The 14168-nt window shown below is 41.1% G+C and overlaps 1 protein-coding gene and 1 non-coding gene across 2 annotated transcripts in view; both read left to right on the forward strand.

The window, feature by feature from the left end:
- The window catches only part of RRM1 (ribonucleotide reductase catalytic subunit M1), a 46440-nt gene that overhangs the window by 25250 nt on the left and 7022 nt on the right, over nt 1-14168 (forward strand). Inside the window, exons 9-15 of the mRNA XM_045293188.1 lie at nt 274-415; nt 7079-7162; nt 8113-8274; nt 8589-8668; nt 9369-9570; nt 12821-12970; nt 13602-13823. Coding sequence (XP_045149123.1) covers nt 274-415; nt 7079-7162; nt 8113-8274; nt 8589-8668; nt 9369-9570; nt 12821-12970; nt 13602-13823 — 1042 coding nt within the window. The remainder of the gene's footprint in view (nt 1-273; nt 416-7078; nt 7163-8112; nt 8275-8588; nt 8669-9368; nt 9571-12820; nt 12971-13601; nt 13824-14168) is intronic.
- Nucleotides 1228-1360, forward strand: LOC115870521. Its single transcript, XR_004046754.1, has one exon. It is a non-coding gene; the product is annotated as a small nucleolar RNA SNORA31 (small nucleolar RNA).

Here is a 14168-nt window from a genome sequence, read left to right on the forward strand (position 1 = left end):
AGAAAATATAATGACACATGCATAATTTGGTGAAAATGTAAGCTATCTTATACTTCCTGTAAGACTTTTCTTTTAGGCAATACAATTATTTAAAGATAATCTCATTTAGATATGTTTTATTGTGTCATACCACATTTTTTTGTCTCCTAAAAACACTTAGGAACTCCGTAAACTTTATTCGTGTAACAGTATTTTTGGGTTATAGAATTGGTTTTGTGATTCAGCTTTGCTCTGTTTCCTTACTCAGAATTGTGACTTTTTTTTCCCCTGTAGCTGTTTCCTTCTGAGTATGAAAGATGACAGTATTGAAGGGATTTATGATACTCTAAAGCAGTGTGCACTGATTTCCAAATCTGCAGGAGGAATTGGTGTTGCTGTGAGCTGTATTCGAGCTACTGGCAGCTACATTGCTGGGGTAAGCTTTTGTCATGTGACTTTTGGAAAAAAATGTAGGCCAGGGCGGTTTTAAGTCCATTAGCAAGCAGGCTTATGTTTGAGAAGGCACCTGTTGGTGTTTGGAAGCCCCCAAGTCTTTGCTAATTATTAGCTGTCTGTGTGCTTTAGAGTCTTTTCACCTGTGGCTTCATTTCTAGAATCCCTAGAATCCTTTTTCAGCTCTGATTTTGATTTATTTTAGAAATAAGTATAGTTTCAGAAACCTTAAGGAGGAGTTCTGCCCTGTTGTATGGAACCACTATGGGTTAAAATTGGTTTGGATTTGATATAATTTATTGAATACTCGAGATGTACTAATTTTGTTATAAAGTTCATGTTTGACCTTAAGCACTTTGTTTAATCCTTATTGCAACCTTATGAAATAGATACCATTACAAACATGTTAGGAAAAGTAACTTTACCATAACCTTGTGAGTACAGGTACTATTCGAATTTTAAAAGTGAGGAATCTGAGGTTTATTAACTTAAATTACTTTTGGGATCACAATATATGAGCCAGGGTTCAAGCTCTACACACTGACACTTTATGAGATAAACTCTAGCCATCTTGTTCGTTGACTATTCATCAGGAGTCTAGGTAATGATTTTGACTATGACCTTGTTTTAAATATCCACTACTTACTAGCAGGGTGACTTCGAGCAAGTTATTTTATATCTCTGAGTTAGTTTTCTTATTTGTAAAATCAAGAAAATGACTTAACCCAGTAGGATGAAGTTAGTAAACACTTACCTAGCAGGAAATTGGTTATGATGTTGTAAAGGTTCTGTATTCAGCATCTACTGATAGACCTGGGACAATTGACTGTTGTTCCTTTGGTTTGCACTAGGATGCTAAAGAATAAAAAATCCCCGCACTTTCTGTCTGTCTTTGTGGCTGGTCCAGATTGAATGGGGGATTACATACGTAGAAGAAAAAGAAACAACAATAAAGGTGCTGTATTTATATGTATATCACTGTACATGGACACAGCAGTACAATGAGCCGTTGTTCACCTATCTTTCTGACTGTTTAAGACTTTCCTTGAAGAATTAAAGAATCTGAAGAGGTTTCTTATAATCTTGGGGTTTCAGTGGCAGAATTCTCACCTTTCATGCAGGAGGCTCAGGTTGGTCCCAGCCAGTGTATCTCCTGTGTAGCCACCACCTGGTCCAACTTTCAATGTCCAGTGTACTGCTAGTGGAGGCTTGCATGTGGTTGTGATGCTGAACAAGTTTCAGTAGATCTTTCTATCTTAGATGAGCAAGGAAGGAAGACCTGGTAATCTGCTTCCATAAAATAACCAATGAAAACCTTGTAGGCCATACTGGTCTACTCTGCACCCCATCATGGGGAAGGCACAGTACGGAACAGTGTTTCATTCTGTTGTGTGTGGGTGACCATGAGTGACTCCACAGATGCAGGCAATATAGTGTAGTCTTAGAACTCTTGCTCTCGTTAGAATGCAATTATTGTTGAGTATCGCTCCATTTGCCTTATTTATTGGTTGAAGTTACCCATTGCAAATAATTCTCATTGTAAGTTGTCTTCAATTCTGTGGGGGGAAAGACATTGTAGTAGTAGTTTCACGTTTACCTAAAGTGTTCCTTTATATAGTGACTTTTAGAAATTGTGGCGCTTGTTTACCCAAATTTGGGGCTTTCTTGACTTATAATTTTATATATCTCATTGTAAATTAGAGATGCCATGACATAATCTTGTAATGATTATAATTAACACAAAACATTATGTGGGTTTTATGTTGGCTACTACATTTTCAAATTGGATGTTGAGAGGAAGGGAGAATGGGTAAAATGATAGATTGCTAACTGGAAATTAGTTACCCTTCCAAAAGTGTGCTGTTTGTTGTCAGATCCCATTGCATTAATTCTAAAACATGACCCTATGTACAACTGAATGGAACGCTCCCACTTGTTCTTATGTGTGAGTCCATTAATGTAGCCACTGTGGCAATCCATCTTGTCTACGGTCTGCCTGCTACTTTACCAAGAACATTGGCCTTCTCTGGGGACTGTTCTTTCCTGACCACATGGCCAGAGTACATGAGAGTAACTCTTGCCTTACTTGCCTCTCGGAAGCATTCTGGCTTTACTTCTCTCAAGACAGGTTTGTTGGTTCTTTTTGGCAGTCCATGGTACTTTCATTATTCTTTGCCAACACCATAATTAAAATGCATTGATTTTTCTTCATTCTTCCTTTTTCAATGTCCAACTTTCACATACATGAGGCAATTGAAAATATCATAGCTTGGTCAAGGTCACCGTAGTCCTCACAGTAACATCCTTGCTTTTCAACACTTTAAGGAGATCTGTGCAGCAGATTTACCCAATGAAATTTATCATTTGATCTCTTGAATATTGCTTTCATGAGCATTGATTGTGGATCCAAGCAAGACTAAATTCTTGACAACTTCAGTTTTTTCTCCATTTACCTATTACCTACTGGTCCAGTTGTGAGGATCTTGGTTTTCTTTACATTGAATTGTAATCCCCATTGAAGGCTGCAATCACCACCCATAGATGAGGTGCTGGTGAGGGAAGAGGCTCTGGCTGAGCGTGTTTGATATTTTCCAGCAGTTTTGTCCGGATGAGAAGTACAGGGAAGCTGGTTGGCTGGTCCTCCTTACAGTAGAAAATCTGCTCAAGGAAAGGGATAGTCTCAGAACCTCAGAAGCACGTCTCAAGTGCCGAACCACAGACCTAAAAACTTTTGCATGTGCTACAGAGGAGAGTCTTCTCTCCTCTAGTAAAAGACATTGCCGAGAACCAAATCCAGTCTCATCATACGAGTCGCTGAATTACAGCATCAGCTGAATTGCAGGACTAGAACAGAGTCTGATTAAAGTAAGGGCATTAATCAGAAAGAATTGGGACCCTGAAACATGGGATGGGAACATATGGGCTGATGATCCAGAAGAGGAGGATATTGAGGCCCTAGAGTCATTTGAGCCACCCCAGTCAATAGATCCATCCCTCCCACCTGAGGGGATTAATCATCTATCAGTAAAACAACCCACACTTGACCAGATTAACCAAACTGTTCAAGCTGCAGTGCCAGGTAGGGCTGCATCTGTAGCCTGCCTGAGGAAGATGCCTTACAAGATATTGCTGAGAGCCCCCAGGAAACACCCCCACCACCCATTATATCCTCTAGATCTGTAACTCAGACGTTCCTAAAGGAGGTGAGGTTCAGATGATGACTCAGGAAGAAGTGTGCTATACTCATAAAGATCTGCTTGAGTTTTCTAATACATACAAGCAGAAGTCTTGGGAATATCCCTGGGAATGGTTACTAAGGGTGGGGGGGTACTGGTGCAAGGAATAAAGCATTAAACCAGTCTGAGTTTCTTGATAAGCATGGATTCTTATCTAAGCATGGATTCTTCCTTCAGTATCTCAGCAAGAGAGGTTAAGAGAGGATCTAATTGCTTATTTGGTTGGTTCACTGAAGCATGAGCTGCCAGATGGCCTAGATTAGACCAACTTGAGGTACCTGATCATCCTTGGTACACTGTAGAAGAAGGCATCCAAAAGCATAGGGAAATTGATATGTTGAAATGGATCTATCAGAATAATCCCATAGACCCAAAAGGGAGCTTCCTGAGGACATACCCTTCACCACAACCATAAGGAACAAGTTTGTGAAGTGGGCCCCAGCACCTCTTGAAGACTCTTGTGATTGTTGTTTTATGTACACCAGGATTAACAGTGGGTAATGCCCTAACGGAACTCTGATATTTGCCTTCAAGGGGCTGATTGGGCCTGTGGTGGTAGGGGGTAGGTGTTAGCACTGAATTAACAGAGATGGGGTGGATGTGGTTATTGTAGTGGACAGGACAGCAAGGTTTCCGTAGTAATCAAAGCACCCTGTCTCGTGTGGACTTACAGCTTTGGCTAGGAGTAAAATACATGGGAAACCTACTAAATGTTTACGTGATCTGTACAGGCAGAAGAATGCTAGATCAGGTGAACAGCAGAATAGAGTCATGACCACTCAGTCAATTCCCACACCTGAGCCAGTTTACGGGCCCACAACCCTTGTATGAGGGGAAGGCAGGTCCCTTTGAAGAAGGATCCTGCTACATCACTGAAGGCTTATACTGTTATATGTTCCCATTCCTTGGCAACCTGGTGACAGGTTGGTTACATAGGCCACTTGTATCATGGAGGGGGCAGCATTTTGTTCTTACTGGAATAGACACCTACTTTGGATATGGATTTGCCTTCCCTGCATGCAATGCTTCCTCCAAAACTACCCGTCGTGGACTTCGAGAATGCCTTATCCACCGGCATGGCACCCCATATAGCATTGCTTTAGATCAAGGAACTCACTTCATGGCAAATGAAGTGCAGCAATGGGCCTATGCCCATGGAATCTACTTGTCATATCATGTTCCTCATCATTCTGAAGCAGCTGGCTTGATAGTACAATGGAATGGTCTCCTAACGATACAATTACTGTGCCAGTAGGAGGCAACAACTTGCAGGGCTGGGGCAGTGTTCTCCAGGAGGCTGTATACTCTCTAAACCAGCAGCCAATAAGTGGTGCTGGGTCTCCTCTGGGTCCAGGAACCAAGGGGTGGAAGCTGCAGTGACACCACTCACTATTACTCCTAGTGATCCACTTGCAGCATTTTTACTTCCTGCCCCAGCAACCTGATACGCTTCAGGCTTGGAGGTCCTAGTCCCCAAGGAAGGAACTCTCCCACCTGGAAACACAGCACTGATTTCACTGAACTGGCAGCTGAGACACCCCACTGGCCATTTTAGGCTTTTTATACCTTTGGATTAACAGGTCAAGAAGGGTTTCAGTGTACTGAGTGGCTTGATTGACCCTTGTTACCAAGGAGAAATTGGACTGGTGCTACATAATGGAGGTAAAGAAGAATATGTCTGGAATCCAGGAGATCCCATAGGCCGACTCTTGGTACTACCATGCCCTTTGATTAAAGTAAACGGTAAACTACAGAACCCAATCCTGATAGGACACCTAATGACCCAGACCCCTCACGAAGGTCTGGGTCACCCCACCAGGCAAATAATCACGGCCAGCTGAGGTGGTGGCCGAGGGCAAAGGTAATACAGAAAGGGTAGTAGAAGAAGGTAGTTCTACCTGTCAGTTACAACCACGTGATCATTGCAAAAGCAAGGCTTGTGATTGTCGGTTTATCTTCTTTACATGTGCTTATTGAATATCTTTCCTTTGTTCATGTATGATGTTAGATGTAAGTGTGGTTTCATTAATGTCTGGAAGTTATATATGGGTAAAGAATTGTGTGCAGTTGACAAGGGTTAGACTGTGATAGGTAGGTTTATTGTGCCAATCTGGCCAATAGGAGTATGTAGGATTAATCAGGTTGCAGTTTGGTTGGAGGGAAAAGAGATAAATAACTTGGCAAGGTCTGCCCCTCTCTTCCTCTCAGGTGATTAGACTGTAGCTGCTTTAACTAGTCTCTGCCTCAATTTGTGAGCTACACTACCCGTGGGATACCCAACCGGGATAGCCAACCACCCGTGGGTTCTGTAGCTAGAGCTTGAGGTTCCTTCAAGATTTGCTTCGCCTCGCTGCTGGCGTGTACATCGCTTGAGCTTGAGGCTGGTGGATCCTTTCGTCTTGCATTACTTCAGCTTGCTATCCCATCCGGGCCTGCTTCACTAAGTTTCTGAACTGCTGACTGTTGGGAACCTGGCCTGCTCCTTGCTGCCTGTGGGCGGACTTTGTGGGCCTTGCAATAGGGAAGAGTCAGCTGTCTGCTTCCTTGACCTTGGACCCAGCAGCCCTTGTGAGTTGAAGGACTTCAAGTATATTAACTGTTCCACAGAAGTGAGTTGACCTGAGCCCTCTGTATTGCTGTGTGGACTAGTTAACTGTTATTTTCCCTTCCTGCTGTATATATTTATTCATATATATAAAATCCTAAGTGTCCTGGTTTTGTTTCTCTAGAGAACCCTGCCTAACTAGACAGGTGATGCAGCAGAATGCTCAAATTATAAAACAATATTATTAATATCACTTACAAGTAAAATTTTGCTGAAAATTATCCAACAATTGTTGCAGCAGTAGATTGATAATGGAGCTACCAGAAATTCAGGCCAGATTCCAAAGAGGACATGTAACCCAGCATATCATGGCTGGTGTTAGATGGATTATGGCTGAAAGTAGAGAATACTAGAAAGATAGTTACTTATGTTTTATTGACTATGCAAAGGCATTTGGCTGTGTGGACCATAACAAACTATGTATAGCCTTGAAAAGAATGGGAATCCCAGAACACTACATTGTTCTCATGTGGAACCTGTACATGGATCAAGAGGCAGATGTGCGAACAGAACAAGGGCATACTGCACGGTTTAAAATCAGGAAAGTACAAAAGTTTGGGAGTCATTTATTATCTTTTGGGACTATTTTATTCCATTTGCTCAGCCCTCTCAGTCTCTGCTCGCACTGCCATCAAGTCCATTTGACTCATAGCACCCTTAGAGGACAGAGAGACGCAGACTACCTCATCTTTTTCCTTGTCGTGGCTAGCAGGTTTGACCTGTGATTAACCAGTGATTAACCCAGCATGCCACCGTGGCGCCTTTCTGTCTTTCCTGATGCCTTTATTCTTGGACTTTTTTCCAGACTAATGGCAATTCCAATGGCCTTGTACCGATGCTGAGAGTGTATAACAACACAGCTCGATATGTGGATCAAGGTGGGAACAAGGTATGTTCTCATAGTTGAAAGAACTGAAATGCTTTAGCCATTGAACAGTGAGATGGTTCAGTAGTGTATAGTTGTAATTATGTGATTTTTTTCCATTTATCTTTAAAAACTAGTTCTTGAGCTATCATTTGCTTTAAACTATAGATTGTACTTTAAGTGTACAGTTTGATTAGTATTGACAAATTTATACATTTGTAGACTCACCACCCCACTTGGGATATAGATCATTGCCATCATCCTCCAAATGTCCTTGTGCACCTCTGCACTCAGTTTCTACCTGTCATTTCTACTCATGTATACTGTGCCCCTGGCTCCGTGGAGCCGCTACTCTAGTCAGTCTTTTTATTGGATGCTTTATTTGTAAAGTATTGATTAAGTTACAACTCATTTTACTACATAGCCTTAAATAGAGGTTGCAATGTGTATTTTATTCTGAATTTTCCTTTAAAAACAAAACAAAAAACCCTCTCAGTTGTAGACAGAAAAATAAGGTTAAAAAATATGATTGTCTACTCAGTGTTATCAACAGGGTAGTTTAAAACTTGTGGCTGTCCCTCTGACAGACTTAAAAAAATAATCATCTGTGAAGACCTTGATAAGACACATCACCTCATAAGACACTTTGACCTTTAATAAAGAGCCCAGCCTTATTATGTTGTCAAAGTTAGGCTCTATCAAGTTGGGTGCAGCACTTTGGATGAGTTATTTAATCTTAGTCAATATTTTCTTTGTCAATTGTTCTTTCTTACTCCTGGAATTATAAGGAAAATGTTGCTACCCACAAAAACTTTTTCCCCCCAACAAAACTTTTATGGTACTTAAAAAAAATTCTATCATTTAATTCATCCATTATAGTGAAGATTAAAGGAAATATTATAAAAGTGCTTTAGGGAAGAGGATGTTTGCCTTGTTTTAGTTTGATTCTAAAAAGAATGACTATTTACCATTAGCGCCCTGGAGCATTTGCTATTTACCTGGAGCCTTGGCACTTAGACATCTTTGAGTTCCTCGATTTAAAGAAGAACACGGGGAAGGAAGAGCAGCGTGCCAGAGACCTCTTCTTTGCCCTTTGGATTCCGGATCTCTTCATGAAACGAGTGGAGACTAATCAGGTGAGAGTTGAGTACCTGTTACTAACAGTCATGTGCAAAAGAGCTTTCTCTTCTTCAGTCGTCTTAAGTGTGATGCCATGGACAGAAAGCTATCTGAGCAATTAAGAGCTACCATCCTTTCCTCTTACATTTTATTCCCTAAAGTGATACTGTTAGGCCTAAATGTACACACAAATGTTTTGGCCTGCATCTAAAGTTATTTCCACGCAAAATTGACAAAGAGCCTGGAAAAGCACCCATCGCTTACAGTGTTTCAGTGGCCTGTGACTGGTTCTTTGAAGTCTTTCATTGGTGTTATGTTTTTTGCTTTGTAGGACTGGTCCTTGATGTGTCCAAACGAGTGTCCTGGTCTGGATGAGGTTTGGGGAGAGGAATTTGAGAAGCTGTACGAAAGGTCTGGGAATACCACAGATTTCTGAACATGTTTTGACTATGTGCAAGGGCTTCAAAAAACGTATAGAAAATCTGAATGAAAAGATAATGGAATTTTTCCACAAAGTTTTTGAAACCCCCTCATAATGTTTCTCTTACTTGGGTGATTCAGATTTCAAAAGTGTATCAGTCACTAGCAAGTCTCGAAATTTTCAGAAACTTTTAGGTGAGAGTGTGATTAATTTAGTTTTGGTCAGGTTTGGTCCCTGATTCTTTACCAAAATTTTGGCTCTTCTTTCTTAAAACTCTTGGATATGTAAATAGTTGCTAAGATTTTTAAATTGGTCCTTACAAAAATTAAGGCCAAAACTATGAGGGTTATTGTTTTGCTTTGCTGTACAATACATTTGATAAACTAAGTTATGCTTTATATTGAACTTAGGAAGTGTGTGAGAGATGAGGACACACATTTTAATAGTTCAGTAAATAAATAGCACATTATCGTGAGATTTGGCTACTTCGTTTTTCCTTTTAATTCTGAAAAGTATTATTGGTTTAGTCGGATTGGAATCCATTTAAAGGATTTCAAGCTGCCTGACTTTCCTAAGTGGAAAAACTTAAGAATGTTAATAATTGTATATTTTAGTGCCTTTTCTTCAAGTTGTCTGTAATGAAATTTTTCTTAGTGTATAAATATTAAAACAAGTAGCTTTGCCTTTCAGTTATGAGAAACAGGGTCGTGTCCGCAAAGTTGTCAAAGCTCAGCAGCTTTGGTATGCCATCATTGAGTCTCAGACAGAGACAGGGACCCCGTACATGCTCTACAAAGATTCTTGTAACCGGAAGAGCAACCAGCAGAACCTGGGCACCATCAAAAGCAGCAACCTGTGCACAGAAATAGTAGAGTATACCAGCAAAGATGAGGTGGGTAGAAAAACATCTGCCTTAGAGTACTGAAGGAACTGTAGGCAGTTATTGCATGCAAATCCCTTGCTTAATTTCACCTGAGATGGGAGTCCGGCGTTTTCATAGTTTGTAAACAGAAGAGCACTTATGTAGCCAATGAGAAGTTTTAAAGATGTATGATTTTTACTCTTAAGTGTATTTCAGGATATAAATTGTGTAAAAAGACTGGTTTTTCTTGCACATCTTTTGTAGTAATTTTTACTTGAGAACAATTTCAGTGTACTATTGTGGTTTAAGATAAACACAAAATTCTTCAGAAGCTCTTTCAGATTAAAGTATATCAGCATGTGGGACATCCTTCAGTAAAGGGTCAGACAGAATTCTAATCTTAAATCTCACAGGAGAGTTTACAGAAGAGACAAGGCTAAAAATGGGGGATGGCATTTGCAGAAAAGACAATGTTTTGCGAGAGGCTTTATTCCATTTATGAAGAACAGACCACATAGCAGAACCGTGATAGGGGTAGGGTACGTGCCAAGTACGTTTATTTTGACGGAGCACATACATTGAGCCTGGGTGTATGGAGAGATGGCTTTGCTTAGGAAGAGAGAGTTGGGAGCTAACCATCTGTGTCTCAGGGAGGCACCCTTATAGGTTGCTGAAAGGAAAATAGTGTTAAGATGCTAGGATGAGAAGAATGGTTCTTGTTTCTGGCAAGAGTGTCTCCGTGTGAGAAGAGATTGGAGATGGGGAGGTCCACCTAAGGAGGTATTGAAATGGTTGGATGGCAGGCCGTTTGGATATTGGATTAAATTTACTGTACAGATGAGGAAGGGCCTGGCCTTCTGGAATTGAAAAAAGTATGTATTGCTAATTGCTGTTGAGTCCATTTTGACGCACAGAGCCCCTATGTGACAAAGGGAATTGTCCCATGGGGACAGTCCCCACTGCAGTCAGTCCCCGCGAGCAGACAGTCAGGCTTTCCTGCAGAGCCACAGGTGTTTCAAACTGCCAACCTTTCTGTGCACTAACTGCTACACACCAGGTTCTTTAAAACAAAGGAAACTCAGGACACAGCTAGGATGTAAGTTAAACCTAATGCCCAAGTTGCACATGAACCCACTAGGAGGGAATTGACATGTGTTACAGTTGCACTGCTGCCGAACTCTAGAACACTTTCTTCAACCTGGACAGAAGCCCTATTTATGCCCATTAGCAGTCATTCCCCATTTCCTTGTTTCCCCAGGCACTGATCTCTTCCACCATTTTGCCTATTCTGGACATCCCATATAAATGGCCTTACATAATAGGTGGCCTTCTGTGTTTTTCTTCTTTCACGTCACTTAATGTTTTCAGAACTTAATTATATTTTAGCATGTATCACTATATTATTCCCTTCTGTGTTTTTCTTCTTTCACGTCACTTAATGTTTTCAGAACTTAATTATATTTTAGCATGTATCACTATATTATTCCTTTCCATTCAGAGTTACCCTACAAGGTTTCATACAACTGGCTACCTGCATGCACTTCCCCTGCTGTTACTGTTACTTTCGACCTTGCTCATTGGGCTCTAGCCCTGCTAGTTTCAGAAATGTCAAGCATGTGCTGCCTCGGGACCTCAGGATTTTGCAGTTGTGGCGTACTCTTCCCTGAATGTTTAAATGCTCCTCACCTGGTTTGCTTCCTAACCATTGTTAGCTCTTGGTTCACATGTCACATTCTCATTGAGGCCTTTCTTGATAGTTATTTTCAAGTGATGCCCTTTCATTTTTATTTCCTACACTCTTCTTTTCCTAAATTGTTTTTCACTTAAACTTTTATTAGACAGATGTGATCCACCCCAAACTAAACCACCTGCTGTGGAGGTGATTCCGATTCATAATGACCCTGTAGGGCAGTGTAGGACTGCTCTCATAGGGTTTCCAAGGCTGTCGATCTTAACAGATGCAGTCTGCCCCATTTCTCTCCTGCAGAGTGGCTGGTAGGGTTGAATAATTGATCTTCTTGTTGGTCCACTGCTTTAACCACGGTGCCAGCAGAGCTGCTTCTATGTGAGCTCAGCTTTTTAAAAAATGGGTCTTTCCCCTGTGCTGCTTCTCAATTCAGACTAGACTGGAACAAGTACACAGGTATAGAAAGGGATGGGAGCTCACGACACACAGAGTCCAGGAGCAGGAGTGGGAATAGTGGTACCAGAAGGGTAGGGGGAAGAGGAGGAGAGGAAGGGAGAAAGGAGGAACCAATCACAATGATTGACACATAACCATACACCCCATCTACAGGGGGAAGAACAACAGAAAACATGGGGGAAGGGAGAGAGCAGTTGGTGTGAGAGATGAAAATAATAGCAATGTACAATCTATCGGGGGTTTTGGGGAAGGGGGGAAAGAGCTGATATCAAGGGCTCAATAGAAAGTAAATGTCTAGAAAAAAATGAGGTCAACAGGTACAAACATGCCCGATACAACTGATGATGGATTGTGATAAGAGTTGTACGAGCGAACCCCCAATAAAATGATTTAAAATAGATAAATGATAAAATAAAAAATGGGTCTTTGGTGATGTGTAGAACGGAGTAGAGTATCAAGGAATCCAGTTAGGAAACTGAGTTGAGAGACCTGATAAGGATGGTAGGAATCAAAACGGAAACGGTGTGTTTATTCAGCAATGCTAAGCACTTGATAGATGCCAGATGGGATGGGTGCTAAAATTGTAATAAGATGTGATACCTGCCTTGAAGAAGCTCTCCACCTAGTATAGTAGTAAATACAGCAATTGGGAGAACCACCAGGAGAGCTGCTTTTCAGAATTCACAAGCTTAGATCTAAGCTGTTGCTAAGGAAGGCTTGTGAGTCTGGGTCAGAAACTAGGGTGAGATAGGCACGCAGATTTTAGAAGAGCTTTCTGCATTGCAAGTTTTCATTAGATGGCTACATGTGGTTGGTGGTTCCCGGATTAGAGGATGCATGTGTCTGGCACTAGAACTGTGTACCGTAATCATGTGAACAGTGGGCGCTCTCGCTCTCTCTCTCTGACCTATTGTTTCACTGGTCTTCTTACAATTCACATAAGTGAATAGTGAGTAGAATCAGTGGGGCTAGGGATTTAGGAATAGACTGAAGAATGATGAAGAGAGGGAGGGGATTAACATTGAAATTTTAATGTCAGGAAGTGTTAAGAGGCCTGCATAGTGTTGCCATTGAAATAAATAGAGAACAATAAAAATCATGTAATTTTTCACTCCTTTTTCTGTGCTTGCATTTCAGGTTGCAGTTTGTAACTTGGCTTCCCTTGCCCTGAATATGTATGTCACATTAGAACACACATATGACTTTAAGAAGTTGGCGGAAGTCACCAAAGTTACTGTTCGTAACTTGAATAAAATTATTGACATAAATTACTACCCTGTCCCAGAGGTATGAATCATTTTTCTGCTTTTTGGTAATGAAATCCAAGGTGGATGGAATTTTATCAGATTCTGAAAGTTATTTTAAATGGCTATGGGAATTGTGTAAAGAGGATGTACACTGGTGCAGATAGGAACTGGAAACAGGGAATCCAGGACAGATGAACCCCTCAGGACCAGTGGTGAGAATGGCGATACCAGGAGGGTGGAGGGAAGGTGGGGGGAGAATGGGGGAACTGATTACAAGGATCTACATATAACCTCCTTCCTGGGGGATGGACAACAGAAAAGTGGTTGAAGGGAGATGTCAGGCAATGTAAGGTATGATAAAATAATGATAATTTATAAATTATCAAGGGTTCATGAGGGAAGGGGGGATTGGGGAGAGAGGGAAAAAAATGAGCTAATACCAAGGGCTCACGTGGAAAGCAAATGTTTTGAGAAAGATAATGGCAACAAATGTGCTAGACACAATGGCTGTATATATGAATTGTGGTAAGAGTTGTACAAGCCCCCAATAAAATGATTTTTAAAAAAAGAGATGAAGTGTTAGTGTATGTCATTTGGTACAGAATTGTACTTTTAATTTTTGTTTAGTAATGTTTTCTCTCTCTTTCCCCCCTATATCTGTGGGCACAAAGGCTTCCTTATCAAATAAACGTCATCGCCCCATTGGAATTGGGGTACAAGGTCTGGCAGATGCTTTTATCTTGATGAGGTATCCTTTCGAGAGTCCAGAGGCCCAGTTATTGAATAAGCAAATTTTCGAAACCATTTATTATGGAGCGTTGGAAGCCAGTTGTGAACTGGCTAAGGAGCAAGGCCCATACGAAACCTATGAAGGCTGTCCAGTCAGCAAAGGAGTAAGTATTGGATGAAATTTCTTTTTAGCAGTGGGTACCTATAGTAGGCTAAATATGGTAAGTCCTAATCCCTGGAATCTGTGAATGCTACTGTATTTGGAGAAAGTGTCTTTGCAGATGTAATTAACTTAGGTTAAACGAAAATGATCTTCCTGGATTATCTGTGTGGTCCCTAAATCCAGTCACAATTGACCCAGACAGGAGGATGCACTTTGACACGGACGATTGGAGAGATGCAGCCTATAGCTGCATCTTCTAGGAAAGCCTACAGCTAGACACTGGGACAGAATCTCCCTAACTTCTGCCAGAAATGTGGTTCTCCCAAGGCCTTGATTTTTTTTTTTT

Source organism: Echinops telfairi, unplaced genomic scaffold, assembly GCF_000313985.2.
Source record: "Echinops telfairi isolate 266 unplaced genomic scaffold, ASM31398v2 ScPeMD7_1713;HRSCAF=2227, whole genome shotgun sequence".
In the NCBI taxonomy this organism is placed as follows: Eukaryota; Metazoa; Chordata; class Mammalia; order Afrosoricida; family Tenrecidae; genus Echinops; species Echinops telfairi.